The 25,768-nt window shown below is 40.2% G+C and overlaps 1 protein-coding gene across 2 annotated transcripts in view; it reads left to right on the plus strand.

The window, feature by feature from the left end:
* Positions 1-25,768, plus strand: part of pnt (ETS transcription factor pointed) — a 62,458-nt gene that overhangs the window by 27,723 nt on the left and 8,967 nt on the right. The window contains exons 1-4 of one of the 2 annotated variants that reach the window (XM_015171462.3): positions 10,443-11,329; positions 11,446-11,562; positions 11,929-12,132; positions 12,996-13,223. In XM_015171462.3, coding sequence (XP_015026948.1) covers positions 11,095-11,329; positions 11,446-11,562; positions 11,929-12,132; positions 12,996-13,223 — 784 coding nt within the window. In that variant the 5' untranslated portion in view covers positions 10,443-11,094. Of the gene's footprint in view, positions 1-10,442; positions 11,330-11,445; positions 11,563-11,928; positions 12,133-12,995; positions 13,224-25,768 lie in introns of those variants that run through there. The other variant, XM_002054277.4, reaches the window with a different exon arrangement.

Raw genomic sequence — 25,768 nt, forward strand, 5'->3', positions numbered from 1 at the left:
TGAATATAATAACATAAACCCCAATATCAACAACAACAGCTAGCAACAGACATCGGCAGCCGCAACGGCAGCAATCGAACTGACGAAACCAGTTTCATTGAGAAAACGGAGAATCGCTGGGGGCCCGTGTGGTTGGTTGGGGCCAATACTTTGCTGTGGATACCGTGTACCGTGTGCCGTGTGACGGAGCCGAGAGACCACTACATGAATTAATCACTTCGTTTGTTATGGACCGATCGAGCAGGCGGGTGGTTGGGTATTAACCCAGCATGTGCGGATGTGTGCGAGTTTCCAGATCGCCCGAGCTGTGTGAATGAATCGCCAGTGGGGTGTGCGTCTCTCTCTCTCTCTCTCTCTCTCTCTGTGTGTGTGTGTGTGTGTGGGGCTCCCTCATGCCGTGCCATGCACATTTTATGAATGAAATGATCGACAGCTGAATTGCGAAATTGTTAAACAACAACAAATCTGAGCAACAGGCCGAACAACTTGTATTGTGGCTGCGTCTGCGGCCCGGTCTCCATTGATCCAACAGGTCGAACATTCGACGTGGTCGACGTCAACGTCAACGTAGCGCCGGTGGAAACATAATTTCTCTTAATTATATTGCCGGCGATCTTGTACAGTTAATGAGTGTTGATTAAAATTTTGCTGCTCATGCAATTTATATAGACAACATAGACAGCATAAAGCTATCTATATAGGCGATAAATATATATATATATATATATATATATATATATATATATATATATAGTGGATATGCTACTCCATCATTGGAGCTTTTGCTTTTGTTTATATTGCATTTTTATTAGCTACACTCGGAAATGTTGATTCAATTAACAGGCTGAAAGATTAACCCAATTAGGTGATCAACCAATTTCGTTACACTTGTCGATTTCTGCATATTTTATATGATTTATTTGGCCACTGAAATCACTTCAATTTATCAATGGCAAACCAAATTTTGAGAAAATCAAGGGTATTAGTAATACTCATATTATTAAGCAATATGACCATAGGAGATACCCTGTGCCAAGCTACCTCAGAATCAAGCTGCTGTTACAAGCATTTTAAATTCTTTCTATTAACACTTTACCAAGGGGCTATGTACAGGCTGAATACATTCGGCTTATTTATATAATCCTTATGAAATTTTTAGGGAAAGCTTTAGATCCCTTGCCCTTGCCTTGGTTTGTTTAGCGCCAAACTAGGGCAAAAAGGGTCTTGCAAAGCAAAACCTTAAAACCGTGTTTTCAAATCTACACTTATCAATATTTTGCAAACAGGTGGACATAGCTAGAGCAAAGACAAAGATAGAAACTAGTATTTATACCAAGTTAGTATTTATAGAGTATTTGATGCAGATGACCTTATAATGTTATGTGCTATGCACTTCCTTTCAATATTTGATTCCTTTATTTTGTTTGCAGCATTTCTTGACTCCATAGACGACTGGCTGTTATGCATATGTAATCATAATCTCGATGACTGCACTTCAAACAGTTGCCAAAGTGTCTGTTTGATATCAGACACTGTGTTGCCTTTCGCTTGCCAGTTTCTTCACACCTTATGGGCTGCATGTCCGGCCGGCTCCGTTTTATCGGGCCAGACGCAGTGCAGCCACAACAAGTGCAATGGCAACAAACATGAAAGCAAATGCTTTGATCTATCGACTGCAATAACACCTCGTGGTGCTGCCTCCGCCACCGTCTCCGCCAACTAACCCCGATCAAAACCGAAACCATTGTAGATAGAGCCTTGGGCCACTCATAATTGTATGTTATAATGATTTTGGCTTTTAATTGCGCGGGACAGGAAGAAGCCGGGGTAGCTATTGAAAACATATAACAAATCGTTTCGAGAATCATAAAAATGCGTTTTTGTTGGCTTTCGTTTTTCATTTTTGCGTTGCTCATTTTCCGCTTTGTCGTTTGATGTTATTTCAACTGCTGGAAAATCGTTGGAAAATAAACAATGCGCTTTTTCGGATGCGACTTAGCTTCAATTTATTGTGCACCAATTTGCTGGCCAAATATATTGCCACATATATTTATATCTATACACATCTAAACGACTATACTAAATATATATTTGGTAAATTTTTCATGAATTTTAGCATAATGCGAACCGTTGTTGTTGGGGCTTTGTTTGTAAACATGACAAGTTCCGCCGAAGACTGCACGCAAATTCATTGAAACAAAAACGCCGCGCAGTCTGTTTGTGTTCTTTAAAGTTGTTGTTGCTGTTGCTGTTGTTGTTGTTGAAACAATATACCCATAAAGATGTGCTGTACAAATATGAAAAACAATAATGTGTAGCCCGTGTGGCGTTTTGCCATTGAAACACACACATATTAAAAATGAATTTATTCGCTTTTAGCCAGAACCGAAAGCCAAACCAACCATTTGACGATTGATCTTGGTTCCGTTCGGCTCGCTGGCTCATTGGCTCATTGGCTCGTTGCTCGATCATTGGCAATGCATTCACGGCACAAAATGTGAGAGTTTTCGTTTGATCATCAATTTTATTACATAAGACGGCTTGGGGTTTCTTCTTGCTCAACACCCTGTACGGAGTCAGGCAATTGGGTATATTCCGAATGCAGGTGAACTTTGATTTACGTTCTGCTTTTAAACATCTATTAAAATTGTATTAAACAATTCCCCAGATACTATATAAGCATTGAAAGAGGTAAATACCTTTTATTTTAAAGTTTGTAGTTTTTTCGTTTCAAAATCTGCCAAGCTTTACATAAAGAAAAATACATCTTAATGATTAAAGCATAAGCAGAAATATTCTATTATGAATCAATAAAAACTATTTTAAAAAATCTATATTTATTATTAAGTTTGTTTAGGTATATTTATTAAATTTTATGCAGATAAATTGGTGTTCAAGTTTTGTCTGCATTTAACATAAATTGTAACTGATTGCAGGGTATCTCGCAGCCTTGTTTATTTCCTTACCTTAACTTCTAGTCTATAATTGTTTTTTCCTACTTTTTTGGGCGGGGTGGGATTTCCAGTCTTGATAAACACACAGACACACATTGGCATAGTCTGGCTATCGATTGACTTTGGGCTGTCTATATAAATTGTATTTTGTGTTGATCGTTTGCTAAATAAACATTTTTATGGCCAATGTTGGTTTTGTTTTTTGTGTATGTTGTATTTGTTGTATTCCTGTGAGAATTTTGGTGTGTGCCATTATGTCTTTTAAGATATTGTTACATACTTAGCCGGAAAAGCGCTGTGTTAAAAATAAGTTAATTAGTCTTTATATATTTTGTAGAATTTTTTATGTGCAATTTCCAGGAATGTGGAATTCGTATATTACACACCGCACACAGAGCACAAAAGCGTTAAGCACACATTTAACCGATAACTGGGATTAATTTGTTGAAGTGATAATTGATTTAATGATTCATCTATCGAAAGTAGGGGATCGATAGAGCTATCGGTATATGCGTTTGACATTGTAGAAATAAACTGAAATACTTAAAGCGATCCTTCGGCAGCATCCACTTCATATTCAGCTGAATTAACTGTGCTACACTTTCCCCCAACAGAAAACAATTATTACAAACTTTTACGACTGCCAGCAAATGCAATTAGACAGAGTGTTTGTACCGCCCACCCTTAATTAAAGAGCTGACCGATTGACAAACTGATGAACTGACCAACTAGGCACAATTAAAGATGCGAACGCAAAGCGCACGCGCACAGCTCTCTCTCTCTCTCTCTCTCTCTCTATCTTTCTCTCTCCCTCTCGGTCTAGCTATAGGTTTTTTGTCAGATTTCCATAGGCTAATTGAATGAAATTAAAATTGAAAGACAACAATTAAAGCAGCAGCTGGCAGACTAAAGGAATGTCGCTTTAAGATTGTCCCCCCACAAATTGAATCTAAATGCCCGTCCATTGTGATTGTGGCTTAGGGCACTCGACGCCGGCTAATGCGGTGCACAGACAGCGCGTTATTTGGACTTGTTTTGATAACACGTATGGCTCATAGATATGCAAGTAGTTCTGAGAACTGTAGCTAGTGTTATCTCTCTATATCTCTCTCTCTCTCTATATATATATGTTGTATATATGATCGATACGACTATAGAAATGTGCTTATGCTGTACTCAAAAGGGAAACCCCATGGTCAGGTTTGATTGCTACCCTCGATGGGGCAGACATAAATACATTGAGCGGCTTTGTTATCAGCTATCGTCAGATCCGGCTGCCCTAACTGCAAACCAATTACTACTACTTGGTCAGTTCTCCATCGGCTACCTGGTCAGGTGACTAAGCAGTTGGCTGGCTGGCTGGCAGGCTGGCAGGCTGGCGACTCTTTTCAACAACAAATTCGCACAGTCTTAGTGGGAGTAGCGCAATGGAGTTTAAGAGCAAAAAATAAAATGAAATGAAATAAAATCAGCGTTAAAAGATTTAGGGGAGACAAGAGCGAGAGAGATCCAGCGTCAGCAGCTTGAGAATTTAGCACAAAATGTAAGCCAAAGGCACAAAAACGAAACCAACAAATTTTCGTATTCCCACGACTCTTGGAGCCAGACGCCAAGCAAGAGACGAGTCCTTGATCGGGGCATTGAAATGTACGAGTGTCTTAGCAAGTGATAGTTGCTTTCAGATTAAATTGTATGCATTCGCAGAGATTCGCACAGTGGCCAACAAGTCGAGCATGCCGCAAACAGGTATGCAGGGTATTCACCTCTTCTAAAATTCCCCCCAAGATGCCTTAGGTAAAGACTCAAAGGCTCAAAGGTCTCTTTGTGCACCGCTCCGAGGACCCGAGGACTCAATGAAGGACGAATGTGTGTTTGTAATTCGAGTCGTACCATTATTTTATTTTTTCGGTTGTTTCTTCATCTTTTGCCAAAAAAAAAAGCAAATATGAGCATGTATTTAAATACATATGGAAAAGTGCTTGTCTCATGAAAGAATTTCAAGTTCAAGTGCGTGGGAATTTTATATTCTGCGAATTTTTACTTTTGTCTTAAGGACTGAACATGCACAGCAATGCACTTATTGATTCCTTCTAATCAAATCATAAGCAAAACTAATTTCTGGCTCAGCTATTTGTGAGTCCTTAATTTGATATTGCATAAATGGACAATTATCACACACGGCTCAGGTGCTGCATTTCCTCAGGTGCGTTTCATGCTGTATGGCTATGCAACCCTCATCAAAATGCCAATTAATTATATCATTTTTCTTCCGATTTTTTTTTATGTTTTCTTATACACCAAATACTCTGAACGTTTGAGTTCCATCGTTTTGCACCCTGTTTGCGGAGCACGCACCGGGCGAGTCACTAGAATCTTCATTGCAGCATGCAACATGTGAGAAACACACACAGACACTCGCACACACACACACACACACACAAGTTCAGCGAGGCGGGCATACACAATTTAAGTGTTGAGTGTGTAATTTTATATTTCCGGTGTAGTAAGTTTCATACGACAACTCAGCTCTTTGCCAGGGCCACATCTTTGGCTGGTTTTCTCTGTCTTTTACTGCTGCTGCTGCTGCTGTTGCTGTTGCTGCTGTTGCTGCTCCTCCTGCTGCACTTGCCTTTGCTTTTGCTGTTTCAGCTGCAAAAGTGCAACAGCAACAACAACAACTACAACAAGTATCTGTCCGCTCGTTTGGCGCTGCCTGTCAGCCAAACGACGTCGACTGCGACGGCAACGGCAACGGCGACGGCGAAGGCGACGTCAGCGTTGTCTCACACAATTCCTGCAATTATTTTTATAACGAAATAAATAAAAAAACAAAACAAAACAAAACAAAACAAAACACCCCACTGCACTATCAGCTCCATGCAGACAGGGGCCGAGAGGCAGCCTGTCATGCATACATATTTATTTATACGCCACTTGTGTGCTTTGTCGTAATTTGGATGCACATTATTTGATTTATTTGCTTTCAATATAATTCCTAAAGCTTCACGTTTTATCCAGAATTCAAGCTGTTATTGTATTTCTTGTATGATATTAAGGAAATTTAACTGCATATATGGTTTTCGAGGAATTGAAGCGAACGAAAATAAAGAGAACCTAAAACGACATTAACTAAAAATGTATTTGTTTTAGCTATACCGAATCATAAATACTCTAGCCAGATATCTAGATATTCTTTCTAAAATCTTATTGAATTTTTAATTTAAAACTTGGAGAAACTGGCATTTACATTGTAAGTGGTAGAAAGTGTGTTCGTTAATTTGGTCTTTTTTTCAAGTATTTTATTTGATGTTCACAGCTTTTCTAAGAACTTGTCACATTTTGCCTCTGTTCGATTTCGTATTTAGATTTATATTTACATGCACTTTTATTTGTCGCCCCATAATTGACGTAATTTACGGTTTAAGCTTTCTTTGAGTGTCAGCAATCAGCAACCATACTTCAACTTATTTGGCTGAACGCTGTTGTCATCAACTTCAATCGGCATTGAATCAAATTAGTTGAAAAATGTCTAAAGATGCCTTGTATAGCCCGAGGCTAGCTGAGTGGATATCAAAGGACATGGAAGACAAAAAGAAGTAAATTATTTAAACTGTGGGCAGAGGGTACTGAAAGCAAACGAAGACCTTGTCGCAACAAATTGAGTTAAGAGCAACAGATTTCCATCAGATCTAACACCGAAATGCAGCTTGTAATCATAGCGTATTTAAATAATAGAATTCTTTTTGCCGAACTCTGGCTCTCTGGCTGGGAACATATCTGACTACACCTTTAATTTAATAGAATTGAGCTCTTTGACTTTGGTTGCTGTGCAAACAGAAGCCCCAACTACGACTCCAGCACCAACTCGATGTTGGTAATGAAATATCTAACGACCGGAAGTCAATAGCAAATACTTAATAATGTTGTCGGCTTGGCCTGGCATTTTGTTGCGTTGCTTTGTGGTTGGTTGTTTGGCTGTTCGCCTTTGGCTGCCATTTGCCGTTGCTAATTTCCATTGTTGGGGCAAAATTGCGTGTAGTTAGTTGCACGTCCTCCGACCTGTCGGCTGGTCACAATTAAAGATGTGCGAGAAACTGTTCTAATCGATTTGAGCGACTTGCAGAAATTTAAGCAAAGTACGAAAGTATCTCAACATGCATACATTACATTCTTTTCGTTTGTTTTGGGCCTGTTTTATACTGGATCTGTGCCCGATAAGGTTCAACACAATGTTAACCCCAGGTATAGAGAAGCGGCTTGTGCTACTTCTCAGAAGGTGTTCGATTCAATATTGATGCATAATTAAATTAAACAGCTTAAATAAACTTTCACATGCTTTGTTAACAGCTGGGAATTCATAACTTCCGGTTTTTCTCCCTCATTTGGCTTATTTATTTAAATTTTCGAAATTTGCAATGTGCTCAAACATCTTCAATTTAAGTTGATTGCTGTGTTCAAATTCTGAGAAATTGCCAATCACTAAAAAGTGAACCTTAAATGAATTGCCAATCTTCCGTTATGTTAGATAACGATCACATTGCTGTTTATACAACCGGAAGTTAACTTGTTCACACGCGTGCCAAAATACACACGAGTAAATTGTTTTCACATATGTTTATGCACATTTATTTATCATATCGAATACACAAAAGATGTATCTATAGATTTTCATCATTTAACAACTGGATCGCATATTATGTTGGAGTCGTCTCGTGTCTATGGCCTAATAAAAAGTTTGTTTCGGAAATGAGTTCATAATTGGGCCGAATCTCTTGGCCTTATCATTCCTTTGATAAGCAATCGCATGCTGGCCGTACAAAAATAACCTGCACTAATAAATTTTTGCGAATACTCCATTTCCTTGATGGCCATTTCGTCGCTGTGCGTTTTCTTGGAAATTTGATAAGCCTCATAAGCGTAAATGGCGCATTATTCACACAAAATAGCAACTACAGATTAGAAGCCAAATACATACTCAATTGACTCATTCAGAAGTGGGTGTATTGTAAGCCAATTTGCAGGCTCATATGCTTTTGCATAAAGAAAGTTCCATAACGGGAAGTTCTATGGACTACGTGACATTTATAATGTACACCCAGCTGGTCCAGTGATTGGCGATTGATATTTGAGTTTTATCCATATATCATTTCCATACACACATACAATGCACATGGATGTGCCATGTAAGCTTAAAGCTGAGCTGAGCTGAGCTTTTATGGCACGCGCGCACTAATACATGTTCAATTGCCACACACATGCACAAAGATATGAAAGCTGTTGTACTTGAATTACGCCCATTGAGAAATACATTTCTTTTGATTTTCTCTAAAATGCCTTACAAATTAGATTTCGTACTTAGTTTAAAGACTATGTAAAGCTTTGCAAATCGAAAGCCCAGCACTTCGAGCTCGCCTTTCAACGAATTGTGCTTAGAGGCTAGCTGCGCACACTTTCATTGATCGTGCAGCTAGGAACAACTTGATTGACCTAGTTTGGCGTGAAGAGCGAACAATGAACACCTCATAAATATAGATATGTATGATTACCAACCACAACCCAGCTCGCATGCAAGTTAAACTCTTACAGGTATCGGCCAGGAATGTAGCCTAGACGGGGCATTAACACCCAAGTGGTGTGTGTGGCCCGGCTATGGAACTCCATCAAGCCAGCGAGGCTTTAATGAATTTCAGACACGCACAGACGTTTTGTAATTTAAAGTTGTAACTACTGCGTTTTAAAGAGCTTTTCCCTTTTGGCCAACTAGTCATAAGACATAAGACATACATAAACATGGGCAATGTCAAATATGTGTGGCTTAGTGCGTTTGTGTCTGTGTGTGATAGGCAATTTGCTCAACACGCAGATGCGCCCACCTTGAAGGCCCATTTGTCCCATCTTGCAGATACACTCATGCTTACTTTTATAAATACACATATATTTACATGCACATACATGTTTCTTTTTTTTTTGTTTTTTGAGTACTGCGGTGGGGTTTTCCCTTTGCGTTTGTCGCCAATTATATGCGGTTTTGTGATAATGACCAAATGATCTCAGCGTCGCTGCCCGCTGCCCGCCGCGACGCCGCACGTAATTTCAATTCATTCATAGACTCAAAACTCGACGCCGCATCAGGCATTTGTTTCATTCATAAATTTACCTGGTCGCGTTGTCATAATAGCTCTATCTTATGGCCGTTGTTTTCCTTCTCTTTCCTCTCTATATACTCGTGCACTCGCACATAGTACTTATAATTTGTGCGAGTCGCTGCCGTCTACGTTTACGTCGCCGTCGCCGTCTTCGTCTCGGTCTTCGTTTTGGCTCTCCTAGCTGTTTTGCTTTATCACATTCACATGCATTATTTACCACGGGCCTGCGTTCGATAGCGATACGAATGAGAGGCAAAGCAAACGGAAGCAGCGGAAGCGGCGACGCCAACGTCGATCATTGTTGTTTCTGCTGCTGCTGCTGTTGTTGTTGTTCTTCTTGTATATATTTTTGACGCAAAGAAAACGAGCCGACGTCGCTTCTTCTTCACTGCTACAACTTGTTGTTGTTGTCTCATTGTCTGTTGCTGGAGTTTTTTGAGCGAGAATGCGCGTGGAAGGCAACATGAGAAATTCATTCATAAATTCGTTGTCGTTGCCGTTGCTGTTGTTGTTGCTGCTGCTTGCCTGCACCAGGAGCCGCAATGTGTGTGTGTGTGTGTGTGTGTGAGGAAACTTGAGTAGGTTTGCCATATGTGAGTTGCATATATGTGTATGCATGTGTGTGTAAACATATTGTAGCAGCTATTTTATAGCTGTTGGTCACCTGATCTTGATGGCCATTTAGCCAAAGTTCTGCTTCGCCACAGAAAGGAAGAGAGAGACAGATAGAGAGAGAGAGAAAGAGAGAGAGCGAACGATGGATGGCTAAAGCTTTTGAACTTTGCACACGCCCGCGGTTTGACTTTTGTGCACCTGTTACACCCTGTACGCAGTGTCACCTGTTGCCAGCCTTTGCCGCTTGCCTGTTTTTGTTTGTTATTTGCTTTGGCTTTCATTTGCGTTTTTTTCTCAGTGCTATACAAACAGCTTGTTGTTGTGTTGTTTTACTAGGTGTAGCTGTTGCTCTTCAGTTGTTTCTTTTGTTGTTGTCGGCACGATGTGATGGCCGTTTCCGTTCCCCACACATACACGCTCGCACGCACGCACGCACACACACACACACACACACACACACACACACACACACACATGCATACACAAGCACACGCTCTCCCACTTATTACGCTCAGACAGTTTCGTTTGTGAATGAATTCCATTTCGTTTCGCCGTGCTCTGAGATTTATGATAGCGAGCACATATTTCAATTCCACTTGTTGCACGCGCCGCTCTCTCACTCTCTGCGCGCGTGTTTGTGTCTCTCTGGCTCGTTTCTTCTCGTTGTTTAGGATACACAACGGACGAGGCGATCGTTTCGTTTCAGTTTGGCTTCACAAATCCAGCAATCCAATAGATACACAGAGAACCGACCAGTTACAAAATTTATTTCAGTTTTGTTTTATTTTTGTGCATTGTGCAACGTGAATTTAACTTAAATAAATTTAAATAAATCTTATCGCTCTGTGCGCGTGTGTAAATGAGAGTGTGTGTCGTCTATCTAAAAAGAAAAAGAGCCCAACTGATAAGCCTAACACTTTTTGCCAAGGCAATAACCACATCTTATAAGTTAATATTAGTGCTGTGATGACTAATTAGCATTAAATGCCATCAATTTAAATGAATGTGCGCTGCAACAGAGGCAACAAAAGGCAAACCAAGCAAACATTTAGCACCCCAAGTGAAGTATCTGCGCAGCCCAATCACTAGATACATTTGTATCTACAAGATCATAGGGCGCATCGTTAACGAAAGGGTCGCGACTTTCACTGACATTTCGGGTCAAATTTGTTGATGCTTTGATTTTAACGCCAATAAATTGAAAGCAATTGAATCCAACGATCGTTGTCTGCCCACCCTTCGTGCATGTTTGTGAATGATACGAACGATCTTAAATTGATTTGACTTTTGACATCCAAGAGCACAACAATACTTAACCCATAACAACATATTCATTGGCCAGCTTAGATACAAACACATAGAGTTGTAACTGCAAAATTATGACAAATGAATGGATCGATTGGAATGATTGTCGCATGTTGCCGCCACTGCGCTCAGCGAACTACAACACCAACAACAACAACAACAGCAACAGCAACATAAACAGCAATCAAAGCAACTACAACAACAATCACCAAACATTTCTAAGCAATAATTATCAATGCTTAACCAGTAAATTTCATTTGAAAGCCCACAAGTTGCAGCAATTGCACACGAGCAATGGCAGACTACGAGGTAATTAGGCAGATAATTATGTAGAGCAAGCGCATTAGCTTTAAAATAGCTTAAAGTACCTTTAAATATACAAGATCTTTGCGTAATTAATTTATTTTCTTTGAAATCAATTGCAGATGTGCCCACAACATTGCCGCCCCTCACGCCCGGCACAAACCGGAAGGTGAATGAGGTTCTGAAAGCCTCATTTGCCTCCTGGGAAAAGGAGGTGCAAAACTGTAATATAACCAAAGGTAAGAAATAAAAAAAAAAAAATTAAGCTCCAAAAATAAGCAAAGATACTTTCCCGAATCGAAAACACAATTCAATTCCCATGCACTTGTCTAAATTTCAATTGCTTGCATTGGCAACGCCAATAAAATAATAATTTACAAACAGTCCCATACAAAGACGTGATCATAAATGAATATTAATCGTTTCCCACAGCAATAGACTTAGAAATGAAATTTGGTTTACAGCGCTCCCACGCACAACAACAACAAATAACAACAATAAGAATACGAATAATAATAATTAATTGGGCAACCAATGAATGCGGCATTTGAAAAAGTAATTAATTCAATTACGTATAACATTTGAAAACTATTTATTCCTTGCAGATCCCCGCGAATGGACGGAGGAGCATGTCATCTACTGGCTGAACTGGGCCAAAAATGAGTTCTCCTTGCTCTCCATGGACCTGGGGCCATTCTGTAAAATGACCGGCCGTGAAATGGTCGAGCTGGGCAAAGAGAAATTTCTGGCCATAACCCCGGCATTTACGGGCGACATTCTCTGGGAGCACTTGGATATACTACAAAAAGGTGAGCACGTGACTGGCATCGAACAGCAGCAGTTGGCGCCAGTCAATTAATAAGTCAATCTGTCAGTCTGTCAACTAGCCAGCAGTAAACTACAAAACTAAATACTGCCCTCATAGTCTGTCAAATTTATTGAATTTTTATACAACATTATAAAATATTAATGCAAGAGATGTACCTCATATAGGACTATCAATAATTGGTTTATCAATAGACTAGTTGGATAACATGATTGCAGAGAATTTCCAGCATTTAATTGATTATTGGGAATTAATATTTAGCCCCTTCTAATTCACGTAAATAATTCCATTTATTTTACAAATAAGTATGATATGCGTTATTTGTTTATTATGTTTTTTGTGCACCAAGATTCCATCATATCACTTGAATTGCAAGTGTTGCCCTTTTTTGTTATAGCGTGGATTTCCATCATGCTCTTTAACCTAATAAAAGCCCTTAGGCGCCAAACTAAGTTTACCTGGCCATAAAGTAGAACGCCAAATTGGCGAGTGGAGTTGACGGAAGTCTTCGGGCCAGTCGAGCGAAACGGGCTAACGAAATCAAGGACAAAATTTGCCTGCAGGGTAGAGGGGGGCTGATTGTTCGGTTGGTAGCGAACGGGTTCCTTATGCCATTGCCTGTTGCTTCCTGTCCGGCCCGGGTCCGGTTCGGAATTAGATTTGGCTGAGGTCTTCGCCACGTGCAACAACAAGTGCCCCGTTAAATCAGCGGCAAGTGTAACAATTTTCTTTTTTTTTTTTTTTTAATAATTTATTGAGTTTAAAAACCTAAAAAGCTTTTAGTTTGGGTCTATCCTAATAATGTAACGAAAATATTGTTTAACTAATTGAATTTCCTTTACGCAGATTGTGAAAAACCAAATGAGGATATTGTGCATGGGAATTCCTTTGAATCGGCCACCACCGCCTCGGTCTGTGGATCAGACCATCAGGTAGCCAATTACCCACCAACAACGCCGGCCACGACGCCGGTCTCAAACAACAGCATTGCGAGCCGCTTGTCCATGGATTATGCCACAGCAACAGCGAGCAGTGATAAGAGCTTCCACCCGACGCCTGCCATGCCACACAGCGGTAAGCGAATGTTATCCATATACATATACAAATCGGATATATCCATAAATAGGCCTCAGATGAATTGTATAATTAGTGTTTAATCAATGACAAGTGATATTTGCTATTGCTCATAAATTGAATCGGGCCATTAAGGCATCAAAGTTGTTTATGGCACATCCTCCCATCAAATTTTAGGCGATACAAGTATCTATGTATCTGCGAGATAGTTTGGAATATGTTTAGTGCATCCGGCGGAATGTTAATTTAGCAATAATTTGCCTAAGCAGCCAATCGAGGCACCTACGACCACGATTACGATTACGAACAACGATTACGATTATATATGGCAGCGATATCTGTCTGGCCAGCAATGGGCAGATCCAGATCTTTATTAATCGCCAATGCGATATGCAATCCATTGAGTGTGGTGTGCGAGCTGTTTTATTTGTATTTTCGGATTGGCTTTTAATTTATTTATGTGAAATTGAAATTGAAACGGAAATTAAATTTTAAAACAAATAGCTAAATGTTGTCGGCGCTGCGACTGGCGCCAGCGTAGGCAGCCGGAGTCCACGTCGACAGCATATCTAAATATCTATTTAAATTGTTTACATATAAGGCAGCATTCGAAACGAAACGGCGAAATCCCTCAGCACAGCTTGAGATACATTTATTAAATGCGTCGCCGTACAAATTGTAGCGACAGCGGCGCATCATTAATGCATTGTATCTGTATCTGTAGCTGTAGCTGTATCTGTATCTGTAGCTGCAGCAGCATCTGCTGAGCCCGTGTTAACATGATATAGCGTGCGCCACATAAACTTATTAATATTCAAAACGCTGCCCACAACGAATTACAGTTAGTTTACTCTCACAAACTAATAGGGCACAGTCGCTGCCGTTGCCGCTGCTGTTGACATTATAAAAAATTAATTGAATTTATGGCTTTGACACATTATGACCATAAATGTTATATTTCCATATACGCAGCCATAAGTGTGCACAGCTAATGAAATAATCAAGCAATTTGACAAAAAAAAAACAATAATTTTTAATATAAATTGAAAGGATTACACGGCTAGCGTATACGCTTCCTTAAGCTGAGCTGCTGTCAAATGCAACTAGAGCAGCAACAAAACCAGTTCTAGATCTTTTAACAAGGGAAGGAACATATAAAAATATATATAACTTAGCTTAAGCTAAGTTTTAATGTACTAATTGGGCATCTATTTGTATGTGTATCTAACGTTCTCATGCACTCGTGCAGCTCTGTTGTTAGTTAAATCTACATTAATACTCAATTGTATATTGTGTAGAGTGCGCGTTCTTAAATACTTATTTTAGTCTCTGCGACTCAACGTCTTCAATTTGATTCAATAATTTCTATATGGACGCAGAGACCCTCTTTTATTTCTGTTCATCTGGCAGATCGTTGCGTTGCCCGTTGCCCGTTGCCCGCATACAAATTATGTGAGTCGGCTTGTCAACGTGCGGTGTTCAAGTCAGATATGGTAAGCCTCCTGCTGGTTTTGTAGGTTGTTTGCTTAATTCGTTTCGATTGTCTTTTTGTCAGTCATTAATTTGCTGCATTTACATATTATTGATGTTTTTAGCTGCCCCCTTAGCAGCTCCGCGCTCAGGTCCACTTTGATCATTTGCATACATGAATTTATGTACATGGATCCGTGAAGCTTTCAGATTGTGTGAAAACTGTTGGTCTTGCTGGACATATCTATACATATATGTATTTCTTTGGCTGGCACTCCAGTCACTCCATGACTTGTTGACACTTTGACTCTAGCTGCAAGAGTTGGCTCTCTCAGGGCCATGTCCTTAAGTGCACAGGCAATTATGTAAATGAAGTCTTGATATTTATTTCATCCAGGTGTTCGTCTGGCGGATTTTAACTAGTTCGCTACTCGACATTTACAATTAAAAGCGACACTTGAACATGTCTTGAAAAATCATACAACCATTGAAAGTAAAACAAATTATGATTAATTGTGCCCATTAAAATTGAGTTTATGCCTTGCAAAGGTTTTCCAAATTTAACAGTCGAAGAACCAAGAAACAGTGTCATGAACGCCCAGCTACTAACTTGAATTTATTTTTATGGTTGTTTCTTTTTCTGCTGCTGCTGCTGTTGTTGTTGTTGTTGTTTTTTTTGTGTGTATTCTTTTGTAAAGTTTGTTTTAATTTGAGCTGCCGCTGCCCGCACCTAGAGCTCTAAACTGGCATCCAACAAATACAACACCTACAACCAAAGTCAGCCATGCGCAAAAAAGTTGAAAATGCTTCGAGTTTCGTCATCGGGCAGCGATTTCTGAGCACATATACCATGATATACATATATATATATATAATCCATAGTTAGGCATCCCCCTCCAAATGCCACCCGGCGAGCACGTCGAGTGATTTACAACTTTGTTGCATTCTGGAACGCATTACATTTAGGTGTTATGTGGCATATGGCATAGTTTTGCTTGAAGTCTTCACTTTCAATGTGCCTACTCTCATATATAGATAGATATGTTATTTTTCTTTCTATTTGATTTTCTTGAATCAATTTTCGCAGCTAACGCTTACTCATCACTTTGTGCAAAACGACCAGATACAATAACTCACAGATAGCTCACATATGATTACCAGTTAGCTATGTGTGTGTGTGTGTGTGTGTGCGTTTGTGTCTGTATGGACAGCCAGGGTCTTTGAATGTTTTGGTTGAGAGCGCATCTGGGCTAGTGTATCTTAGATATTTGCACGCGAAATTGTTTTTATTAGCGCTGAAGTCGTATTGTTCTCCTCGATACAATGCGATGCGACTTGAAATATGTGGTCAAGCCCATATGCTTGCTGGCTTAATTAGAAGCCCTTGGACCCAACTAGATATAAGAAAGGCCATCTACCTTTCAACACCAGTCCAACGGACGGATCGGACTATTGTTAAACGTATATTTGCGAAAAATTTGTTCTATTTTCAGTGCTGTTTCTTTTTTTTTTTTTTTGGTTTTATATTGTTTTTATTCGCGTAGCATATATATAAATATATACATATATATATATTTCTACACAATAAAATGCCTGATGCGTGAAATGTTTGTCCAAGCTTGAAGAGTTGCCATTGTTGCCGTTGTGTGGCTGTTGATTCATGTTCATCATCATCAGCAGCAGCAACAACAACATGAACATCAAGCTGATGTCGGCATATAACCTCAGCCCAGCCAGCCAACCGATCAGACAGACCTGAGAGTCAGTCCGTCAGTTGGCCTGGTGAGTGCTCCACTCGCTTTTCAAATCGCTTGGCCATGCGAGTTGCGTCTTTGCTCGTGCCGCGCGTAGGTTGTTGCCTCACAAAATGACACATTTAATGCATATTTGACTTGTAGATACATTTGAGTGCGCATGCAGACGCCCCGCTTCCACCTTCAACTACTCCACAGCAACGCCACGGGGTCAGAGTCAGAACTAACGCCTCTGATCGCCATATTGCGTGTCACACACTCAACGACAATTTCTCACACACACACGCACACACATCTACATATCTTGTAATGAACTCTGGCGACGATCGCGAATATAAGTACAAGTACTCATGAGTGTATTTGTGACATTTGTGGACTCTTGAGTGTGTGCCAAGCGTTTTAGTTTAGTTACAGTTTGTTGATTTTGAAAGCGACAATGGAATTCCTTGCATGTGACAGATCACACTTATTTACACACAACTGGGCGTGTGTGTGTGTGTGTGTGTGTAAGTGTGCGTACGCTTATAAAAAGCTAAGATTAATATACTTTTAATTTGCACGCAAGAGACGACGTGTGAAAGTTGGGCTAAAAGTTGTAGTTAAAGTCTAGAGGTGCTCGTCAAATTGGGGATCAAGCATATCAATAGATATTACAATCGATAAATATGATAAACAAAAATACCCTACCTTTTCGGCATGTTGATATGTACAAGAATTACTTGGGGATAAATTGTTTGAATAATAGTACTACGAAACTTTAAATGAGACATTTCAGAACTATTAATTGACATTTTCAAAACATTAAATGTTGTATTCTACAATTAATAATATTAATGCTTAATACGAACTTCACAACTCTAGATATAGAGATTATTGATACGCATTCCAGTGATATATATATATGTATGATCTGTCTCTTGATTAGCATACAATGTTACTCTGTTAAAATGAATAAGTTTTAGTGCCTTCCGCCTATTATTAATTACACTAAATTCAACCATTAACGCAAGACAATTTGCGCCTCCCACAAATTATGTGGCAACCAAGCAGAACATGGGGCCGGTCAAAAGACATTCACATTCAGCGCGATGGGGAGCTGCATGAGAGAGAAAGAGCGGGAGAGAGAGAGCCAGCTAATATACGAACCACGCACCATGGCCAAAATAGAGCACATAAAACCCTTAAGTCATAACATCTACGTCTTGAAATTATGTTGATTGCAAATTTGTTAAGGTCATAAAATTAAATTTCGTTTTTAATTTTAACGCCATTGTTGCAGCAGCGCGGCAAAAAAAAAAGCCAAACAGAAAGAAAATTAACTACTGGGCCATCTAGAAGTTAGCAACGGGCATCAGGCATATTATTATAGCATTTAGCGGAATTTAATGCGCCCACTTCACTCCATGGCAGAGGCTACACTTAGAATAGCATATTAATCATACTCGGAGCAACAATGGTTAGAGCCAACTCGGGGGCCTTCAAGCCAGAAATCACATTGCTGCTAATTAACATAGTCGCAGCGCAGTTGATTGTTGAAGCCAAAGATTTGTACTACCCGCCTGCGCGCTTCGTTGGTCAACTATTGGTGGTGCTGGTGGTGCTGGTGGTGGTGCTGCTGCTGCTGCTGGTGGTGGTGGTAGTGGTGGTGGCAGAGCGCGCCAAGCTGTGAAAAGTCAAGTGAACGGTTCAGCTTAATGGTATTTTCTGTGTATGTTTTTTTTTTTTTAGCATGGTTCAAAAGCCGCACAACCTAGAATTTAGCCCTGTTCATATCGGGGGAGGTTGCACTCTGTGGTTTCCCTTTTTTTTTCTAGCATTCTTCTTGCTGGTGTGGTGGCTGCGATCGCCAGTTAGTTAGCTACTGCCAGATTGCAGTGCTCTCTGTGGATTTCATTTAATTTATTACCATATTCAGCTGAATCTGACGCGCGCCAACGGCAACACCAGCAATGGCATTGGTTCTAATATGTTGCTGCACCCCTCGCCAGCCTGGGCGGCGTTACGTATTCATAGGTAAAAATTCAAATGGGTTTTACGTCTGCTCGCTTGTGTATGGTGGCAATATTCGTCTACCCGTTTACTCGCAGTAAATTTCTATATACTTATACTTTGTTGTTTTCATACCCATTGTTGCTGTCGACGCCGGTGACGATGACGGCGTCTCCTCGATGTTGGGACTCGAGCTGGCTTTTTTTTTTTCTCGGTTTTTTTTCAGTTTTTCGTTTTTTTTTTTTTTTGTGCTCGTTTTATTTCGTTACGTACGTAGATGTAAATTTACGCCATAGAAAAGCGTTACGGTCGAGTTAATTTAAAACAAAGAACATTCAAAAGAACAACATCAACGGCAACTGTGAGTTGGACTTTTTGTTGTTGTTGTTGTTGTTGTTTTCGACTCGGGGGAAAAAAAAATTAAACATTAAATTGTATAATGCGAAAGCCGCTAATAGCAACAACAGCAACGGCAACAACAACAACAACAACAACAGCAACAGCAACACAAGAGCAAAAGGCAATGAACGAAACGCAGCGACGAAAGATACAAACGGGCTTGCATAGTGAAAACGAATAGATTCATACTTGGATTCATGTGTAACACGAGCTGCAAATAATTTGTATCTAAAAAATATTAACATTTGCCGTGAACTGACCTGAGCTTCAACTGCGGACTATTCATACCAAATATTATATGCAGCTCTACTTTAAAAAAGTAAACAAATAGTCGTTTCTATTAGCACAAAGTAACATAACTTTCAAGTTAATCAATAACTAATCGAGCCAGATAACGAAATGCACATAGTAAAAACTTTGACAACAACTGAACCAAAACGAAGCTCAATTTTAGTTGCTTAGCACGGCGAATCATTGAGTCGTATCGCTATATTATTCAAAAGTTTAATTCAATAAAATCGCTCAATCTTAAAATCATGCAAATTAATTTCAATCATATAATTAATAGTCTATTATTACAAAGTTATTTTCTAGCCTTTTTTAAATTACCCAACTGTTTTTTGCTGCTATTGAATTAAAGCTAAACACTTGAACTGAAATCAATTCTTGAATCTTTTACGTTTTTTTTTTGTTTCAGTCTAACTATCTGTACACTAAAAACTTGCCCCATGCTAATAATTAACCCATTTAGTTGATGCATAGCTAATTTTCTATACACATTTGGCATTGCAAAAAAACATTTTGAAAAACGTATTGAAATCATGCATAGAGGCATGGAGGCTGGCTGGCAATTAATTTGCAATCAACTTTCAAAATTTTATTTGTTGGGCAACCAAAGAGCGACAAGCCAAGCACTTTATGCATCATTAAGAATTAGGCAAACAAAAAACAAACGACAAAATGGAGAAATACTAACGCACACACACACGCACACATAGACATGCAACTTAAGTTATCTAAATGTATCTGTAACTTTTTGCTGGCCAGATGTGGCCCGAGTTGGCCAACAACATACGCCAATTTATAATTATTAACTCCGGCAAACGTACAAATATAAATAAAATCAAATTATGCTCGTTTCGTGAGTGTGTGTTTAGTGAGGGAAATCGTCTTTGGAGCTTAGATTGAGATTGAGACTCGGACGAAGACTGCGACTGGACCTGAAACTGGGGCTGAGACTGAGACGGAGACGGAGATGGAGTCTACTGAGACTGAAGCCCCCTAAAGAACTACGCCAACATCCGCTGCTGGCCGCTTCGATGAATGGGGCACCGAAAGCCGGTTCGTTGCTCGATTGAATGAATGAATGGAAATGAATGAACTGTAACTTGTTTTAGATTTGCGGACAATCTGCCTAGACTCCGATTGCGAATCCAAATCCGACTCCCGACTCTACATATCTCTCTCTCTCTCTCTCTCTCTCTTTTAGTTCAACTGTGTGTGTGTGTCTTTGTGCAAGAGCTTTGTGTAATTTGGTTTACCTCTTTTATATATATATTTTTTTTTTACTTCAACTGTTGCCTCAAAAGAGTTCACATGAAAGAGACGGCAATGGCGACAAAATGTTGACCGGATGTGAGGCTGCGCTTTTTTCTGCCATTGCTCCTGTATGTGTGCGAGTGTGTGTGTGTTTCGATAATTATATTATTAATGCGAATTTCAAGTCTAAAGCACACAAATTAATAAATATGTTGAAAACATGCTTCAATTATAACGAATTAACTGCTGGGAGGAAAAACCTATTTAGGCTAGAAATTATTTTCAGATGGAAATTATTATACTCTGAACCCATTGAAAATGGATAAAAAGTATTATGATTTTAAAGTATATATATTCTTGATCAGCATCAATAGTCGAGTATATCTAGCCATGTCCGTCTGTCTATCCATTCGTCCCAAAGAGAGATAATTTTTTTTAGCAAAAGCTTCAGGGTATCCCTTGGTCGGATACTCCCGACTACATCATTCTTGGTTTTAGATACAAATTAATTGTCGAGTGTTCTTTGCTTTAGTTCCTTTAATAAATATCTATGATAAGTATTTCGAATTGGTATATATTCTATAGCTTAAGCGGATTTCTTTAAATTTACGTTTTTTGGCAATTCATGAATGCCTTTGGTTAACGTCCCTTTACCAGCCACAATTTCCGGACAATGTAGCAAACCGAAAATATCTGCGAAAATATTCGCCAGATTGGTGCCACGCCCAACTAAAAACTGGCGCCCATCATTCAGTCAGCGTCTTTGCAATTTCCTTGCATATTTCCGCCGTTACAGTTTTCATCATCAGCCTTTTTGGCTTTTTCCCCATTTTAAATGCACACATTTTCCTTTTTGTTTATTTGCCCACGCGGCATTTGTAATTTTCATGAACGCAATTTTGTGGCCGCCAGCTAATTGAATTGTGTGAATTTTCCATTTTGCACTGCCCGCCAATCGAATTATTCGCTAGAGACTTGCATAGAAAATGCTTTGATTTCATAATTTATTTGTGCAATAACTGTAGAACGCGGCACATCTTTAAGATACATTTGTATCTTGCCAATTATCAAAGTCTAGCTGAGGCTTAAATTGCACGAAAATCGAAACAATTGAATTATCATATTTCAAAACAACACAAACCGTTATCAGATGTGACCTTGGCACAGGAAACTATCCCCTGGCTAATTGTGCACTGATCTCGAGTGATCCAACACCCTTGGGAACAGAGGCCAAGCCCGAACCAAGCAACCAAGCAACAACATTCAATGCCAACACTTGTCACTCGACAGACAAATAACAAAATTATATGGAAATGCAACAAATGAACTAGGGAAAACGAGAACTTCTGTGAGGGTCACCATGGCTGCAGGGCCCTGTGGCAATGCGCGGATGAGGGTGAGAGTGCGCCCCCAGCTGAATTCCAGCACTGGCTGCGGCAAGTGCAGCATTTTTTTTTTTTTTTTTTGGGGTGGGTTCTGCACTTTCTGATGGTTATCAGTTAGAAGAAACCACCACCACCAGCAGCAGGACCTGCAGCGGCATGTCCTGCTCCTGCTACTGCCACAGCGCTCAGCGCACAATTTGTAGAGTTGGCATTCGGCAAATGATATAATTTGTAGCCAGCACCTGAGCTGGTTGAAGTTCAGGCTCGAGTTGTCCGGACAACGTGGGAAAATTCTCATTCCGAAAGCTAATGCAATTTGGGCTGCGGGCTCGTAAATTCAGTGCAAAAGTTGGTCTCTTGATTTTTATCAGCTTGCCGCCCTGCCTGGCTAGTTGCCTATTTTTATTTTATTCTCTTTCTCTTCGTGTCGCTGGCTTTTACATTTAATTTTCACATCGTTATGCGTTGTTGTTGTTGTTGTTGGCCTGCCTTCGTCTCATTTATTTGTTTTGTTGTTGTTATTGCTGTTTTTTTTTGTTTTGTTTAATTTGGGCGGTTTTATTTTTTTCTCGCTCGCTTTGTTTTAAATGCGTCAAAGTGTAAATAAATTTGAATTTTCAGCTTGTTTTAGCTTTTAATTTTTTTTGCTTTTCGCTCGTCTGCTGGGCCTTTGCAATTTTTCAACAGCCCAGAGACCGCACTCGGTACCGTCCCCAGCCCCCGTTCCGCCCTATTCCGTCCCTGATTGTTTTTTTTTTTTTGTTTTCTGTCGGCATTTTGTCGTTTGATCTGTGCGCTTGCGCAGCTGATTTGTTGTTGCCTTTGCCGTTAATGTTGTTGATGTTGTTTTCATATTGTTTCATTTGCAGCTCTTGTTGTTGTTTACCTGCCATGTTTCTCCTGTTTGTCCAGACTCTAGTACTCATGCATATTGCCCAAGTTCTTCACCTCATTTGCATAGATAAGGCCTCAAAGTATGAACAGTTGGCATGCAGTTACGCTTCAAAGGAAGCGACTAGATCCTGAATCCAATGAGAGAATCACAAAATTTATGTGTACAAAATTTAACATCATATTTAATTCTGATTCAGCAAAAATTTGTATTACAATCACAAGGCACAGCTTAACAATTTTTATTACATATATTACTTTGACTTCTGTTTGTGCTCAAACTTTAACAAACTGATCAAAATAATTATATTTACTTTTAGAAAATTTTATCGTTAATTCGATTTTTTAATGAAGTTTTTCCAATTAACAGCATTTACTTTAAGTTACCCAAGCTATGGTTAATATTTTGCAGTATCTGCAGTATCCCACGCTAAAATTGTATCCTTTGGCAGGACGAAACATTTAGACGCAATGAGCTGGAACGTTAGACTTGCCTGTGTCGTGGGTTGGACATTTGTCGTGTAATTTATCAAAATTCAAACAGAAAGGGAATGAATACTACCCCCAGCAGCCGTGGGAAAACATTGCGCATACCATGTTTGAGGTGGGCTATTAAAAAGCAATTGCATATGTGCAATTAATGAGCCGCCGAATAAATATCTCTGTACCATGTATGCGTGTGTGTCTCGATTGCTCGATGGCTTGCCAAAAATGAAAAGAAAAACAAAGTGGATAAGGGGAAAGGCTGAAAAGGCTGAAAAGGCAGGTTTATTATTGGTCATTTCATGCGAAAAGCGTGAAGAACAAGATCCAGAGAGCAGCATGACAAATGAGCAAGGTTGTTGTGGGCCGGGAGTGCACAAAAGCCGTAGGATATCTCGGTGAATCACAAAGAACAACAAGCAAATGAGAATACAACATCCGGTAATTTACTTCCTTTAGTTCCGTATCGATACCTTGAAGCCCAGAGGGGCCCTAAAGAACATTCAGTTCAGTTCAGTTCGGTGCCTTTTGTTGCCGTGCGCAAGTGGTAGAGAGTGGTAGAGATTTCAGTCTTATGAATGAGCCACAAGTGCAGGCGAGCCAGAAAGAGAAAGGACGAACCCAACATTTGGCTGCAGCAAAAGGACAATGCGTCGGCGCAAGTAAATTAGGCAAGCCAAAGGCAGCAGCGCCAAAGTGGCCTGGCAGGTAGCAGCAACAGGGCCAGACACCGGGCAACCGACCGAGCCAAGGCGAGCCTTCGCCTGACATTCTAATATCCTATTCCCATATCGCCTGGCTGCATCTTGCGTGTGTATGTGCAGGCGAGAGTCCAGGCAACCAACAGTTTTCTCACAGCGTTCACAACTCGGAACCAAAACTCGGAAATGTGTGGGCGATTGCGTGCGTCTGTGTGCCTGTGTGTGTGCCTGTGTGTGTGTGTGTGGCACACAATCTGGCTACGAACTACATTGGAAAAAAGCGCAAACTCAGGCACACACAACAGTTGTCCGGACCTCGGCCTGGGGTCGGCGTCTTTCTCGCACTCTCGTACACTCCACAGGGCACACATGTTGTCCGAATTTTGTTGTTGCTGCGGCTGCTGCTGCTGCTGCTGTTGTTGTTGTTGTTGTTGTTGTTAATGTTGTTGTTGGCGTAGTCATGGTGATAGTTGGACAGGTGCACAATTTGACGTTCAGCCAGCCGTTCGAGTTGCGTTCTCGCAGGGTTCAGGTTCATTCGTTTATGCTTTGCGTTGTCGTTGTTGCTGCTGCTGCTGTTGTTGCTGTTGCTGTTGCTGTTGTTGTTGTTGTTGTTGTTGTTGGTGTTGTTGCTGCTGACCGCATGCCACCTTCTGTGCTCAGTGGGGAACGGTATTAAATGAGCCATTTAGCGAGTCAGTCAAATTTTAGGACTTACCAACTGTCCGCACAGTTGAAGGTCCGACGGCAACAACAGCAGAGTACACCAAACCAGATCAATAAATTCCAACTAGCTCTGATTGAAGATCGATTGATTGATTGATTGATGGTTACTTCCTGTTGCTCTTAAATATATTATTAGCGTCATTTTGAGTAGAACTTCTTTCAAAATAAAATCAAGTTTCGGCAACACCCAAAGCAAATCAGATGAGACTGTTGCATTTGAAATGTCGGCAATTGAAGGTTGGAAAACGTATAATCCTTAATCTTGTGATCTTGCCTATAGATCTGTGGTATTATACTCCCATACTAACGCAGTTCGACAGGAATGCAGCATATGTAAACTTTATAGCCTACGGTAGCGTTCTGGTCAAGATCAATGCTTCCTTTAGTAGTTGGCATTTGAGGCAGAGTCAACAATTTGCAGCAGAGTTTTTAATCAAGAAGCTCAAGTACGCGCAAGTACCAAGATCAATAATATTTATAACCAAGCCTCATTTATGGCCAGATCATTACATTTTGCCTCATCAGAGCTGAAGATCAATGATGGTGGTGCTGCTGCTACTGCTGTCGCTGTCGCTGGAGAGCGACTCCTTGCAAGCGCTCTATCAAAGTATCTGGTTTCATTTCCGCTCTACATGCGCGCCAAGGAGCTGCAAAGATAATGTGCAACTCACAAGGCAACCTCTCATATCCATACCCATACCCATACCTATACCCATTTCCATTCGCATTCCCATTTTCACTCCCAGTCCCATTCCTATGATCATCCTCATTCTCATGCTCCTGCTGGTGTTGCGGCTGCTCCATTCAATGTTGTTTGTATTTGTGTGTGTGTGTTGTTTACTAGTCTAACAATCAAAGCATATCTTTAGAGCTGCATCTGTTTATTTTGTTGTCAAAATGCAGGTACACAATCTCGAATGCAATACGTACTCGTATCGTATGTGATGATGCTCTATATAGTTAAATTGCGGACGCATCTTGGCCAGCTTCAGTTTACGTAGAAAATTGATATTTTCTTTTGCCACCGCTGCACGGAAGCAGCAACAGGTGTGTGTGTGTGTGTGTGTGTGTGTGTGTGTGGGGCGTTGGGTTGGTCTTCGCTAGTTGCTTGTTGCTTGTTGCTTGTTGGTCGCCTGGTGGCCCAAGTGCAGCTGTAATTATGATAGTATGCGTGTCAAAACATCAACAACAACTAACAACTACTGCTG

The sequence above is a fragment of the Drosophila virilis genome, chromosome 2, assembly GCF_030788295.1.
Source record: "Drosophila virilis strain 15010-1051.87 chromosome 2, Dvir_AGI_RSII-ME, whole genome shotgun sequence".
Lineage (NCBI taxonomy): Eukaryota > Metazoa > Arthropoda > Insecta > Diptera > Drosophilidae > Drosophila > Drosophila virilis.